The sequence below is a fragment of the Barbatula barbatula genome (assembly GCF_947034865.1).
Source record: "Barbatula barbatula genome assembly, chromosome: 19".
Classification (NCBI taxonomy): domain Eukaryota; kingdom Metazoa; phylum Chordata; class Actinopteri; order Cypriniformes; family Nemacheilidae; genus Barbatula; species Barbatula barbatula.
The window spans coordinates 11,987,052-12,002,174 of NC_136782.1; the positions used below are offsets into that span (position 1 = coordinate 11,987,052).

Consider the following 15,123-nt stretch of genomic DNA (forward strand, 5'->3'; position numbering starts at 1 on the left):
GTGTCTTTTTTGTCAAATTTGTGCATGTAAAGATGGGAAAAACTGCAGCCACTGAGCTCCATAAAACTCAATGATTCACTCAGTGAGATTGTATTTCCCGTGAACGAAATACATCAGGGCCTGGTAACTCAACTTCCTTGTATATTCCCTGTACTGGTAATACTGGCACACTTTTGCACGGTGCTGGGAAATATCCCAAGACAAAAGCGAAGGGGTGCTTCAGACCCAGATGCTGGGACAGACCCTTTGATGTCTGGGGACGGCACACTTGCCTTACACCTCTCCTAAGGTGTGATTCGAAAGAGGAAAGAGAGAACCACCACCATGGGAAATGACCCTCAGGCCCTCCTAATTCACACTCACTTCTGTCTTTCATGTTCATGGGAACAGCCTTTACTGTACAGACAAAATGTCTGTGAAGGTTAGTTGCCCTCTCGCTCAAATATAGCAAAGACGAGACATTTACCGACCCTCCATGCCTAACATCATCAGTTTAAATGATACGAGAATTTCAATGTCCATTCTTTCATCATTCAGAATGAAAGTAGTATGATGTATGTTCTTACATTTCTGATGTGTCTGAATCACATAAAGATTCAGAGCTGGATGTGATAGCCGTATGATTAGAAATCTATCAAAACAAAATAGTATTTTATGGTTTTTTTTTTGGTTATTAGAATATGTCTTTCTGTAACCTTTCAAATGGAAGACCTCTAACCCCATAGTAAGAGCAGCTTATCTTTAGGAACTGTACAACTGGTTTTCTTTATCATGCGACAAACTGAACCGCTGGCACTTAAAAAATTTCTTCATGGTTCCTCTTGGAGTTTGTCCAGAAACAAGAAGCAACTTGATCTTCTGCTTGAAGGAAATGTAGCCTTGAATGATTACCAGCAAGTATACGTTTTTCATTCTAGAGAAGTGTAAGCCTCTGCCAACGTGATGCAAGCACCACAGTATGAAACGGTAAACAGTTGGTTATACACTGGTTATGCAAGTTTGATTGACAGGTGAGAGGAGCATGCTCCTTTCAAAATTATATTTGAAAGTGAATTTATTATTGTTCAGATGTTTGGTCATGCTGGAATGGACAGTTTTAGGGGTCAGCCCAAGCTGTCCGTCAGCGTGTTTCCCCCTCGGAAAAGCTCCACTCAGAAGACACTTATCAAGTCTCTCTTTCTCTCTGAGTGAGAATGAAACCTGCTTCCTTCCTCTACCTCCTTTCCCACACTTTACTCCATTGTGCAGTTGATGGATCGGTCTGAGCTGTAAGAACTTACAGTATACTTGAACAATCATCGTGGTTCAGTTCCTCTTCATCACAGAACACAGCTCGATCAGCATTTCTCCAGACCAGTACAGTACAAGATGTTGGTGATCTTAATGTTCTGTGTAAGAAAATGATCAAGATGCAAAATGGTGACTTCAGTTTTATTTTCGTGGCGTTCGGTGATGATTGTTGTTTGGGTGGATTCTGGTTCAGATTCTTCTAAATCAAATCTCCCAAAAAATCACTGGTTTTCAGTGTGGTCCCAGACTTTTGGACCCCACTGCATGTAGGGGAGATGGGTTGAAGACAGGAGGTCCTCGAGTCTCGAGTATGTGGCTCCTCAAACCTCTCCGTTCGAAACTTCCCAACACCCCACTTGGGGAGAAACGGGTTTCATTGCTCAAGCTCCACTGTCTGATACAGAGAGGAGGGGGACAGGTGTTCAGGCAGGTCTGTTAGAGTCATCTGTGTTAATGTCCCTGGTCACGCCAGTTCCCTGTACTCCCTTTCCCACGCTGCCCGGGGTCAGAGGGGAGCAGCCTGCCGGATGCAAGCTTCCCCCAAGACTCCTTTCATTAAACAGGGACTCTTCAGATCACCCCTAAAACCGAAAAGGTCTCCAGCCAAAACCATTGCAAATGTTTATTTCGAGAACATTGAATGAGTCATTGAAGAATATCGGCCATTGACCTCTTAGCAAATCGTGGTTCCAAATACAAGAGCCTAAAGATAGATCTAGAGAAAGCGTCAGAGCAATACTTCTCATGGTCAATTGTGGTTATTTTATTTGCACATTTTGGGAAATTCGACAGAAAATTTAAACAATGCCCAGAAATATTTGAATTCATTATATGTAATATATATACACAGTAATATATACAGTATGCAAATAAATGCATTATAATTCACACACACAAAATATATAAGGAAGGCTTCAATTTCAACAATGACACACACTGATTTATAAACCTTTCCATCCCCTGCCAAATCTCCTCTTTGGAGAGGAGGTGCCATGGGGGGTGATGTTTTCGGTACGTATCCCACTGTTTTTACTCATGTCTTCATGCTGCTGCTGTCTGTTCTCAAGCCGTCGCGTCACTTCTTTATTTCTCGGACTTGTCATCACTGTAAAGATGGAGAGCTGTATACTGTAAAATATGGTTATAGTCTTTTTCACAGATTTTCCATATAATGTCAAAGAACCCTAATTTTTTATTTGACTGATTTTTCATTTTTACAAAATTACAGAAAAAGACAGCAAATTTACAAGAAAAACAGGGAAAACTGTTTTTTACTGGTTATGCCTGGCGCCTCACTAGTTTTGGGCAGGATTTTCTTTACAGTTTATTTTTGAACAGTCAAACCTTTTTACGGGAAAAACTAGGAACACATGTAATTATACAGGACATTTTTAATTTTATAGTTTTTTACAGAATTTGTTCAACAATGTTATTTGTGTAGTTATGTACAAAAGCAATATTAGAGCATTCAGGCATGCAAAGTGGCACATGTATTTGACAATAAGCCACACCTGAAAAAGTGCCTTGATATTTTGAAAAATGTTGGTATCCAAACCCCTTCAGTTGTGCAGACACAAAACTGCTGAAACATTTCCATCACACTGCGATAAAATTTTCATCAGTTATATAGCCTACATGCCGAGCAACATGAGGGTGAATAAATCACTTTGTAATGTAAATGTAAGAAAACCCACACACTGCAATGATCGATTATATACTGTTTGTATCCTATATGGAACCCTCATATTTGTATCAAATTTCCGCACAGGCACCTTAGACCAGCCTCCCAAAGTTTCCCTTTGAGACAATAGCAGGAAATCCACTGAACACACTGTTTTTTTCCATGGATTTGATGCGAGACACTTGTTAAGCTAGCTGACTGTGTAAAGATTGTGGGACTAATTACAGTGAGAAGGAAGGCTGTCTTGTTTTCTTTTGAAATTAGGTTTGTTGACTCTTGCTCTGGCATGTTTTGTTTTCTCTGTTTCGTTTTTGCCCACTGTCAAAGCCCCCACCCCACCACATTCCCCTTCCTCCCTCTGCGTCCCTTCCGAAAAATCCACTCCGTCAGTAGGACCTATATTTGTGTTGGGCACTTCCTATTTGTCCTGACCTTTGACCCCCAAGGCCAGTGGCAGCTGAGCTGTGGAGGGTGGTGTCAGATCCTGACCCCTGGAGTAGACACTGCATCATTATTCCCCAGAGCTAGCTTGCCATGACTGCATGCAATGTTAGAGACCAAAGAAGATCATAGATTTTCATGCTGGTCTGTGTTCGTTCATGTTGGTTTGTTGGTGAACCAGCACAGAGTTTAGAACATGTTATTTCTGATATGAAAGATAGACCTTGGGAATTGTGAAATGCTTTGGGTGTTTGTGTATTGTACGAGTATGTGTGTACAGGTTGTTTGGTCAGGAAGATGCACCGTTTCCTCCTCACAGTAAAGGAAAGAATAGGGGAACCGGAGTGATGAGAGTGCCAGAATAAGGCCCACTTCCCTTCCCATGTCAAGACCTATAAATACTCCAAAAACAGGAAGCCAACAGGGGAGGAATTGTGGGCAAATTTTAATCCTAGATAGACAATCCCCCCCACATTTCCTTTCAAAGGCCCGGTTGCAAGAAACCCCTTAATTCTTATTGTAACAGTATAGTTACTAAGGGTTTTCTTACCCTTAGGTTTTCTTTCAAGCGGGCTTAGACCTTTTTGGAAGTTCTCAGCCGTGCATATCACATCTGCCATATATTGTTTAACTTTCAAACAAAGACGCAATTAAAGTATAACTATATGGATTTGTCATTATACGCACCATATGTGTTACTAACACTCTGAAGCGAAGGAGCACATGAGTTTAAAAGGGATTTGTATCCGTCATAATCAGGTGTGTGTTTCTTCTTTCTGCTACAGGACAGACATCAGACGGGGCCTCTCAGACAGGAGGAAGAGGGCTGAAATCGCTGGTGATGTGGAGTTGACAGGTGTCCCTTTAATCTAAGTGGGCTTCTCCTTTTTACTGCTCTTTCCTTTCCTTCATCATATTTTACTTCCTCTTCTTTCTTCTGCGCCTTCCAGTAATTACAGAAGACAATTCTGTTCTCTTATGAATGAAGCATGTGACAGGAATGATACCATGAATTGATGAGGAAGTTGGCATACATGTTACTGTGCTTTAATGTTAATGTGCAAACCTCATGAGTATGAGAAAGTGAAGATAGGTGATTTACTTTAAAGAAATAACAACTTTGGTGCCTACCCCACATATCAGATTGATGTTACAGGTGTTGAGCCCACATTCCAGCTATTGTTTACTGTATCTTGCTCAGATAATAGAGAGAACCCTCACTTTTCTTCACGGTACAGATAAGGAAACTAGAAAGAGGAAGAAGCATGAAAACTCCATTGTTGATCATCCACAGCTTAGTGTTCTAAGAAGTAATTATGGTATTGCTATTACAGTACCATTGAAAAGTTTGGAAGCACTTACTCATTCTTTATTTAGAGTTTTCTACCAATTGGCATAATAGTAAACTCATCAAAACTATAGAGTAGGAAAACTTTTTAAACATTTAAACCCTTTTTATTGTGCATTCAAATTAATATCAATCAAACCGCAGCTGGGTTGTTTTGATTAAGTAATAAAAACAAAAACAAAATAAAACTAACTAACACAATAAAACACAATAAAAACTTTAGAATATAATAAAAACATGATTTTTGAAAAAATTATTAATTCTGTTCTGCAAAACTCTTAAGTTGTAAATGTGGGAATTATGTTATAACTAAAAGTATGTAAAATAAATCCAAAACTATTATCTTTTTGCATCTTCAAACTTGCGAAACTTTGACCTTAATTGGCAAAATTGCCGTCTTGGGCAGTTTGCAAAATCGATCTATTTGCATCATTGGTTGTTTTTTTCTTCATTATTTGGTCGACAAAAATATTGTATGAATATTTTTTGATTTTCTGATAAAATAAATTAACAAGTTGGCACAATAATACACTGCCTGTCCAAGAAAAGCCACCACCTGGGCAGTGCTACGATCTGGGGTTGCTATAGTTTGTAAGGTCTAGGTTCAGCAACGTTCTTCACCCAAAGAATGAGGTTGTTGACTACCCGAATATACTGAATTTCTTTTCTTCCATGATGGCACGGGAATATTCAAGAAGGACAATGCCAGGATTCATTGGCCTCAAATTGTCAAACATTTTCTCACATGGATTGGCCACCACAGAGTACAGACCTTAACCCCATTGAGAATCTTTTGGATGTGCAGGAGAAGACTTTGAGCAGCCTCATCAATACAAGAACTTAATTCTGAACAGGAATAAATGTTGTGACATTGCAGAAGCATATCGAAACGATCCCATGGCGAATGTGTGTCGTAATCGAAGCGAAAGAAGGTCCAACAAAATATTAGAGTGTGTGACTCTTCTTTGGACGGGCTGTGTATTTTGTCTACAAGTGTAATTTAACACATTTAAGCATAGACCTTGAGATGAAAAGATTTTTAGATCATTAAATATTTTGGTCTAGTGTTTCCCAATTTTGACTGATAATGTATAAACATAAAACATATATTGGTTCTATCTTACTCTATCATTTAATATCACAAGTCAACAGTACCAGGGTAGCAGACAAAAATCAGCCAAAAGAAGCCAAAGAATCTCTTTGGCCATAGCATCTCCTTGTGTTACATAGTTTATCACGAATACCAGCTACTCTTGGCCCCTCCCAGCTCTGTGTATACAAATGCATCCTGTTTGCAACTGTAGCCAGTTCAAATCTGTTGGTTCATTCCATTCTTAATCCAAAGTCAATAGGGTTACACAAATCTTAACTGCTGACTAATAAAATCATATCACGTCACTCCTGATGAAAAGACCAGATTGCAATTTCCATTGTACTTTTGGTTTATTTGTGCTAGCTTGTGTGACATTGGCTCTCTTGGAAATTAACAAGCAACATTGTCGGACTGTCCAAATACATGGCAGTGCCACATCTGAAGACAAAAAATTCCTTACACCGAAATTTCTTAAACTGCAAGAATTTACTTATCAGCATCACAAATATAAATAGAAGGATGCGGTTTACATGTTGACAGACATCTGGACCAAACAAACACGAAAGAGAAAGCAAATCCAATTAGTAGTTAAACATTAACAATGGCGTAAATGGGAGCTTCATGCGACCTCTTCTTTATATGAAATCGATTTGCCGTTCGTTTTCTTTCTCTTTCAGTTTGATGTCGGGTGAAACCATTCTTCCACCACAAACAATTAAAATGTCGTGAACATATCTTGGTCATATCCTGTAGCTAGCATCACTGTGACCGATTAGCTTTAGACCGATTAGTTTGCTTATCTGAGCTACACAGAGCTCAGATTTTAAGATGCTAATAGAAAGCAATACAGAAAGAATGACAGAGAGAATGAAGAGTATGGAAGGGCTGTCAACTTTCAGATAAAGACTTCTCCATTCTCGGATTTGAAATAGGCAGGCTTACTTTAATCATTTACGTAAGCAAATTTACAGGAACATGCTAAATGTTGAAACTTTCGAAACTTTGTATTTACTTTTACTAGTAAAAATGCTTGAGTAAACATAGGAACGTACTAGATTATTTATGTGCTTAGGCTAAGTGTTAATAAAAAAAACGTGTTTATGAATTTAGTGTGGTGAAAAGTATGATATCATAACTGTCCTTCCGAAACCTTGTATGTCCAAATTCACAGTTTTTCAGGGAAGGAAAAAACTTTTAAATGATTAAATACAGAGTTGACAAGCATTTTATATACTTTTTATTGGTTGGATATTGCAGAACCCAGTGACAAACGTAAAGGGTGACTAATAATGATTTAGGGCATCAATAAAAACTTTAAAAATACAAGGTTTCGAAAGGACAGCGAGGATGTTATACTTAAGTATAATGTAGAGAAGTAAGTTCAAACACTACCAAGTTCAGATACTTGAAAAATTAATAATATTAATGTTGTTGAATAAAAATAGTACTGTCTACCTCTGACTTTATTTTTTGGCAAATTAATACGCTGAAATACAGGGATGTGATCTATTTACTACCTTAGGTTGTAAATTTAAATGTTCACAAGCTAAAACACATGATATATCATTCACTGTAACCTCAGGTTGGTTTTATTAGCGTGTGTTGAGAACTGTTGAAAGATCGGGGGTAATAAATAAGAATTGCACAAGGTTAGCGTGAGCTGGGGACAGGTGTCAGACCACGCACAGCCCACATGTCAACGCTTCCCAGGGAGGAGAGAGAGACCTCGGCAGAAGCCTCCCTCCCCCTCCTTCAAGCCTCTCATTTGAATGAAGGAGGAAGAGTGTGGGGGACATTGGCAGGTGATTCCTGTCTGAGGGCCATTAATAACTCTCCACAGTTTTCTCTGTACTGTTCTGAGGATTCATTTAATAATTACATCAGCCAGGAGCATTTTAATAGCTTTTTGATGCATTTGATGTATTGATAGGTCCATAAGGGGGTGGGGTGGCGGTGTCATAGCCACATAATACATGTCATGGGAACTTGATTAGTCTTTTAAAAAAGATGCTCAAACGGATTTGCTTTTCTAATGGCTCTAATACGGCTTTAGTCTACATTGAAGCGTCTTCACACAAATTTAGAACATCGACAGTTAAATAGAAAAGCAACAAAATGAGACAGAATAAATTATTCCAGGATTTATTTTTGGAAAAATATATATTTTGACTTTGTGAAAATAAGAACATACATAAACATATACCTTTCTCTTTCATAAATACAAATTATTTACAATCGTATTAAATAGTAGGAATATCTCATGGTTTTGTACAATATTGCGTTGTTAAATTAAGAATGGCGGTATAAAATATAAAAGTATCCTCTATTTTGGTTTAAATGGTTGAAAAAAAGAATAGCAATTGAGAAAGAAATGCCACGTACAAAAACAGATTTTTTTTTTGAAAGGACCTCAGTGCAGAGGTTCACAAAACCAGGAAGTCTTGACAATGATGAGGCTTCAGTTTGAACCAACTGGCCCTTTTTCGAGCCTTGGGAATGTCGGAAATAACTTAGCAACAGTCAGTGCTGACAGGATGAAAGTTGTACACAACAGCATCCATCATGTACTGCTGTTTAAACAATTTGTTCCCAAGAAAAACATACTCCTAGTAAGATAATGAAAAAAGCTCATCAAATATTTCACATATGCGGTTTCGTAGTGTTAAGGAGTACCTTTTTCATTTAGCTAAAGATGAGGCACTTAATAAAAATCAGATTTGGTTACAGTGTGCACCAGTGATCGTCAAATCCAATGTAGGCACTAAAACTGTGTTAAAAGCAAATAAACACAGCCATCAGCAGGTTCCGCTGTTCACATTATTCACAGTCGAAATGGCTTGTTTCGATAACTTTGATTGCCTTTCATCACTGATCCAAATGTTCATAAATATCATTCTACGTTCATAAATACTCCACGGTCAGAGTTTCAGATCCTTAATTTGCACCTTCTAGATTGTCTTAGCAAGACCTCTTGTGATATGAAGAAAGATGAAGGTCTGGATGCATGTTTTCTTCCTTTTCAAGGTCTCGAGAAATAATCGAGGTGTCAATCCTCAAGACTCCTTAGTTCTTCTAAAGAGTTCTCATTCTTTATGTACATTTTAAATATTATGAAATATATATTTATATATAAAAAGAGAAAATAAAATAGTGCAAATTATGCAAGTTATTCCTCAAGTCTTCAAGTCTATTGCTTTGTCTTCGCAAAATCATTGTCCACGTCACAGGAAGTAGTCCTCTGTGTAGAGCAGCATGAATAAATAAATAATAAACGTAGATATAATATATATACTCTCTTCACTTCTTCCTAGTGTCCTTTAAGACTGTAAACATTTTCGGGTCATGTCTGTCTGCGGTTGAGGTGCTCCAGATGAAGCATACTGTTATACCTGTGGACAAACAGCAAGCGAGGAAAACTTTTAAGTTATGTTCCTTGAAACCAACACATTTGGAGCATGCTAACAATGGATAGGCTTTAAAAGAAGATAGATGTGAGAAGATGCTTACCTCAGTTGCAAAGACACATTGCTCTATGTGTTCAGGAATGATGTAGACAGGATGATACAATCCCTCTTTTGAATAATTCAAAGGTGGAACCAATAATGTCGATTCAGAGTTTTTCCTGTCGCGGAGGAAATACATAAACATATGCATAAACAAAGATTTCCATATTCAAGATCAACAGTCTAAAAAACACAACAGAGCGAAGCAAAGAAGACTAGCAATGAAAAGAAGAAATACTTACAGGTCCAGCTTGTTGTTCGTGTGTTTCTCGTCTATGGTCAAATTGTAGTCCATCATCTTCTGCTTGTAATTTGATTTGTCACTTGAGTGAGTATCCACGACGGTCGAGCTGAGAGCTACATCCTTATTGGACACCTTATAGGGACCTCCAGGAATGAATAAAGCCTCTTTCTCTTTAAGGCCTAAAGGTGTTAAAGAAGCCCAATTGTTGACGGTCTCCAAGTCGTTGCGCACGGTGGTTGAGGCGGCTTTCTGACCCCGCCGCATCTGCCTCAGGACCACGATGGCTGCGCAGATCACCAGGGTGAGTGTGATGAGACCCAGAGTGAATGAAACAGCCAGGGCGGCAGGGAAAGGAGGTATGGCCACAGGGGTGAGCTTCTCTTTATAGTCGCACCGGGTACCCATGAACCCTGGTGGACACTGGCAGACCGGCCCGGAGAAGTGGGTATAGCAGGTCCCTCCGTTCTCGCAGGGCATGAGGGTGCAAGCGTCGGCACGGACTTTGCAGTTTTTACCTGTGAAGCCGAGCGTGCACGTGCAGGTGTAGTCGTTGATGCCATCCACGCAGGTGCCGGCGTTCTGGCAGGGGTTGCGGGCACAGTCGTCTATGTTTGTTTCGCAACGAGGGCCTTTGAAGCCTGGGCGGCAGCGACACATCAGGGTGTGACCAGAATCTAGACACTGGCCACCTTGAAAAGGAAAAGAAAAGGGGTTCAAATCCAACACGTAGTTAAGTATCGTGTTAAAGCAATGGCTGAAAATGTGTATTTTCTGTACATTTGTCTTTAGATTTGTGACAGATATCGGTACATGACAGCTCTATCTTGCCTTTCATATCAGTCTGGGAGCCACACTGGCGTTTCTTCTAGCATGCTTGAGCAGTACGGCTTTCACGAATGATAAAGTCACGCACGGTGGATGCATATCAAAACAAAAAATGTGAAGCAACAGGAAAGAGCAACTTCTAGAGAAGATTTCGTCACGTCGCCTTAGGCAGAAGATGGTGACAGCGAGGAATGCCTGAGCCCTACACGGACTACACTACACAGATAAGGGTTAAGGAGTAGAAATATGTTTACCATTAGAACAGGGTTCACTGCTGCATCGGTCAATCTTCTTCTCACAGTTGGACCCCATGTAACTGGGTGGGCAGAGACAGGAGTAGCCGCCGGTTTCCTTCTCCAGGCAGGTTCCTCCGTTAAAGCAGGGTTTATCGGAACAGGTCATCGCACTGATCTCACAGTTCTTCCCATAGAATCCTTGAGGGCACGTGCAGGAATAATCATTTACCTGATCCTAAGAGGAAGAATTCAAAAACATTTGTTTTCACACTCCAGAGACAACAGCGATCATCATCACATTACAGATAAGAACATTTGATTGTTGCTTACATTACAACTGCCTCCGTTCTTGCATGGGTTGCTGTCACATTCGTTGGTCTCGATCTCACAGTCTTTTCCGCTGAAACCGGGCTTGCAGGTACAGGTGTAACTGCCCTGGCCAGTGTTTGTACAGGTAGCGTCATTCCTGCAGGGCTTGTGATTAGTGCAGAAATTCAAGTCCTGATTGCAGAACAGGCCACCCCATCCCTCCATGCAAGTGCACTGCCAGGGCTGGCTGCAGGTGCCGTGTAAGCACCCTGGGTGTCTTTGGCACTCGTCGCAGAGGGGCCCTTGCCACCCGAGTCTGCACTTGCACTCACCAGGGGCGTCACAATAACCGTGCTCCTCACTGCAGCCAGGTGAGCAGATGGCTGTTAAAAGGAGAGGGAGAGAAATGGGAAATTAGAAGGACTGTGCATCATAAAACCAGCACCCCGCACCCACCTCTTTTGGAGGCTCGGGCGCATCAAGTATTTGTTAAGGACTTAACTAAGCAGCTGGGACGCGCACAAAAGAAACACATGCCGTCTTTTTTTTCACGGAAGGCAGAGCGTATTGGGTATCAACGCGTGCCCTTGTTAAGCCATGCCTCTTTGCTTCTATTGTCCGGGCGAACAAAAGCAGGCCATGCAAACTGAGATTCAAGTTAATAACGTAAACTTGAGTTTACAGCTTGCGTAAATATAGTTGTTTTATTATTTTAGTAAATTGAGATCCAACGTATACACATGTATGTACAGCATATGAAAAAACAACACTTACGTTTTACGCAATATTCGCCTTTCCATCCAAACAGGCAAATTCTTTTGCCGCCGGCATCGCAGTCGAAGTGACCGAACGGATCGTCCCGTGGGCGGCAGAAATCCGAGCAGTCCTCGCCGTGGTAGAATTCATCGCACACTACGCGATAAGAGAAGCGCATTTGGCTTAGCTCTCCAATGTGCACGTCCTGGGACCAGTCGTCCCCAATAGCGAGTCTTCTTTTGGTGGCCAGGCGGCTGATCATATTGTTCAGATTCTCTGAAATGAATTAAATAAAATGTTTTAAATCGCTGTTTTATAGTAAAGAAGACATCTAGTGTTCTATCTACTAAACAGCGCAGGTGGGCAACAAATAGGAGACATACCTGTTGATTGTTCAGAGGAGGACTCTGCGTTCCACGCTTCTATGATCAACGACACAGATCCCTGTAATACCAGCTATGTTGATTAAAACGCTCAAACAAATATATATATATCTGCAAATAAAAAACAAACAAAGAATAAATAGTTAAAATTTCACTTTGGGCTACTTACCGGCCACTTGAAGTTAAAATGCACTCTAATAGGCGCACTGTTGGAAATGGAGCTCTGGTCCGCGCTGAATATGTCTGTCAGTCCAGTGCCGTAAGTGCACGGCGGCTCCGGTGATATGTTGTCTTGGGAGTGCTTGAGGCAAACACGGAAAAATATCTGGCAGTCTGTAGAGGGTTTACATACACCGCTTGTGGTTGTGAAAGAGTGCACTTTCAACTCAAACACACCACCAGATGATTCCGCCTATGGGAATAAAAACATAATGTGCTATGAGCACACTGTGCGCACAATACAACACGAATATGACACAAAGTAGCAGCTTACACGCAAATGCACACGCGAAATACTAACCAGATGCATTGATATTAAAAATAAAAAACACGTCGATAAAAACAACTTTGCCATTGTGTATCTTCTTGTCTGCTACTGTACGATAGCAGACTGCCAAAAATATCCGATATGAATGTTTGTAGTGGTGTCCGCGATTTACGAAAAAATATATATCGGCTGCAGAATCCACTCAATAAAAAAACGTTGAACTGGAACCTGAAAAGCAAAGAGAAACAGATTTCTAGCTCCAGGGTAAAAGGACTTTAGACCCGTAACATAGGTTTCTTACACTGTGGAGAGCGCATGCCATGAGCTATTATAAAGGACAGCCACGAGGCGTGGTTTAGTATGCAAATTATGGTCATAAACGTGCCTGGGGGATTCTATTGATGTGCCCCAAATGTCTTGATCTTTAGCTTGATGTACAGTAAAGAAGGTATTACATAATGACACAAACAACATAAACAGGCTATGGTTCACATATAAACAAGTGGGGATATTGAATATCATTTAAGTCAACAGTTCAATTAAATATTAACTATTTTATTGCATTCTTTCTATCCAAGCAAATCGCAACCATATGACGTTTCCTTGCAGTCTGACCACCACAGTATAAATAAATGAAGAAATAATTGAGCCACTATCAAGCATGTCGATTTTTAGCTATATCAAACGTATTCTTCTTTAGCCAATATATTAATGATAAATATACTGCACATTTATTCTGCTTTCTTGGCTGTCGCGTGCCATGTTATTCTCGAACTTTGTTTTCTAGTCCGTCACCGATCTCTGCTGAAAAGAGGGGGTCGGTGAGGGATTCGCACACCCTCTTTGATTCAGTCCCAAAATCTGTAATTGTTCTGACGCGTGTGAGTCGTTAAACCGGCAAGCGTCGGAGGGGTACTTTATTGTGCCCTGGAAAGATCCGGACGACTCTTTTGTTTTCTTGGGTTTGGGTTGTGGGTCTTTGGTAAAGAGGGTGAAACGGTGGGGGTTTCACAGAAGAGCATTTAAGATTGCAGATAATTGCTTTCTGGAATAAGAGTGTGTACGTGTGCTGGGAGTGGGGGGGGGGGGGGGGTACAGCTGTATGATAATCTCGGCACCTGCGCGCATTCTTCTCCTTTTAACACACGCCACCTCTGTATCATTAAAACATATCCAAATGATGCCTGATTTAGTTCTTTGTTTAAATCAATATTTATTCAAACTACTCTCGGCATGGCTGTTCAATGTTTGAGAAAAGCTTTATTAATGCTGTATTTCAACTAGATAAAATCCTTACGATACGCCCGGGCTTTTATTACCAAAGGAGTTCGTTTATAGAGTGCACGACAATACATCGTGGTAAAGAAATGTATTTCTTTGAAGGCAAAAAGTGAATGAATCGTACAATATTGTAATTTGATTAGTTGCACCCAAAGTTCTTTGGCCATACATTGTTTATGACATCACAGCGGTAAACAGAGACACGCGCGAACAATGCGCAGCGCTCCAAACTGTTGCTCGTCCTTCGGTGGTTTTCTATTGTTATTCTAATGAGAGCAGCGCGTGCCTCCGCTGGCCCCATATTACCCCAGGCACGCTTTGCCCAATGGCCGTCACCGTGTAAGGGGGGTTAAGAAGAATAGCTATTGTTAATTTACTGTCGTATAATTATCAGGACAGTCTGGTTTCTTGGCTTCTGATCATCACAATGTTAATTATATATAGTTATATATAGTTATAGTTATATATAGGCCTATATATATATATAGCTGTGAACTTTTGTTGGCTCACAATCAATGTTCGTATATTAATCAAGAATGTTAACCTAAAATCATTGATAAATTCACATAACGCATGGCCAAAAATGTGACAAAATCTTTGAATTTTTTGACCTGGCCGTGTGTCGTGATGCGTGCCCACGCTCGAATTGATGTTCTCTATTGGGTACATGTTCAGCAAAATAGGTGTCGTGTGCCCATTATGTTCATTTCACAAAGAGAGTGATGAGGGGAAAGCGAAGAAAAGTCACAAAATCAATAGCCATCTGGCACAATCGAAGACGCGCATGGCGCATCTACGATGTTTCCCCATACAGGTTAATGATCGATCAAACTTACATGAACACCCCCCCCCCGGAGACAAGTGTAATAAAGTCACCGCTGTAATGGTTTCGGCGCCTGGTTTTGCGAGGGCTACGAAAACAGGCCATTTTTGTTTCTGTATTTACTGGTCACTGGTTTGTTTTGCGCGCCAGTACTTAACACTTTCTCATCCACGTGTCTGACATCCAAAAGGTGTCAGAGCCATCGCGTTTGTTGGGATAAAGCGCGTCCGAGTGTTAGTTAATTCTGGGGGGAGGATTGGCACATGGGGTGGAATGACACATGGCGAAAGTTTTGGAGAGGTGTTAGTCTATGGCAGAAGGCGCAGCGCATCCATAGAATTGGTGCCCTCTGTCAAGGTGTGAAGCTCGACGCCTTGTGCCTGGCGCAGACTGGTTCCCATGAGCCCAGCACGTGCTTGATGT

At 40.6% G+C, this 15,123-nt stretch overlaps 1 protein-coding gene across 1 annotated transcript; it reads right to left on the reverse strand.

The window, feature by feature from the left end:
- Positions 1 to 7,986: 7,986 nt before the first annotated feature.
- dlc (deltaC) lies at positions 7,987 to 12,881 on the reverse strand. Its single transcript, XM_079480720.1, has 9 exons — positions 12,630 to 12,881; positions 12,279 to 12,521; positions 12,110 to 12,170; positions 11,745 to 12,002; positions 10,992 to 11,353; positions 10,680 to 10,896; positions 9,599 to 10,289; positions 9,361 to 9,475; positions 7,987 to 9,242 (listed from the first exon to the last, which is right to left on the reverse strand). The coding sequence occupies exons 1-9, from the start codon at positions 12,681 to 12,683 to the stop codon at positions 9,237 to 9,239; spliced, it is 2,007 nt and encodes a 668-aa protein (XP_079336846.1). The 5' UTR covers positions 12,684 to 12,881; the 3' UTR covers positions 7,987 to 9,236.
- Positions 12,882 to 15,123: the final 2,242 nt, after the last annotated feature.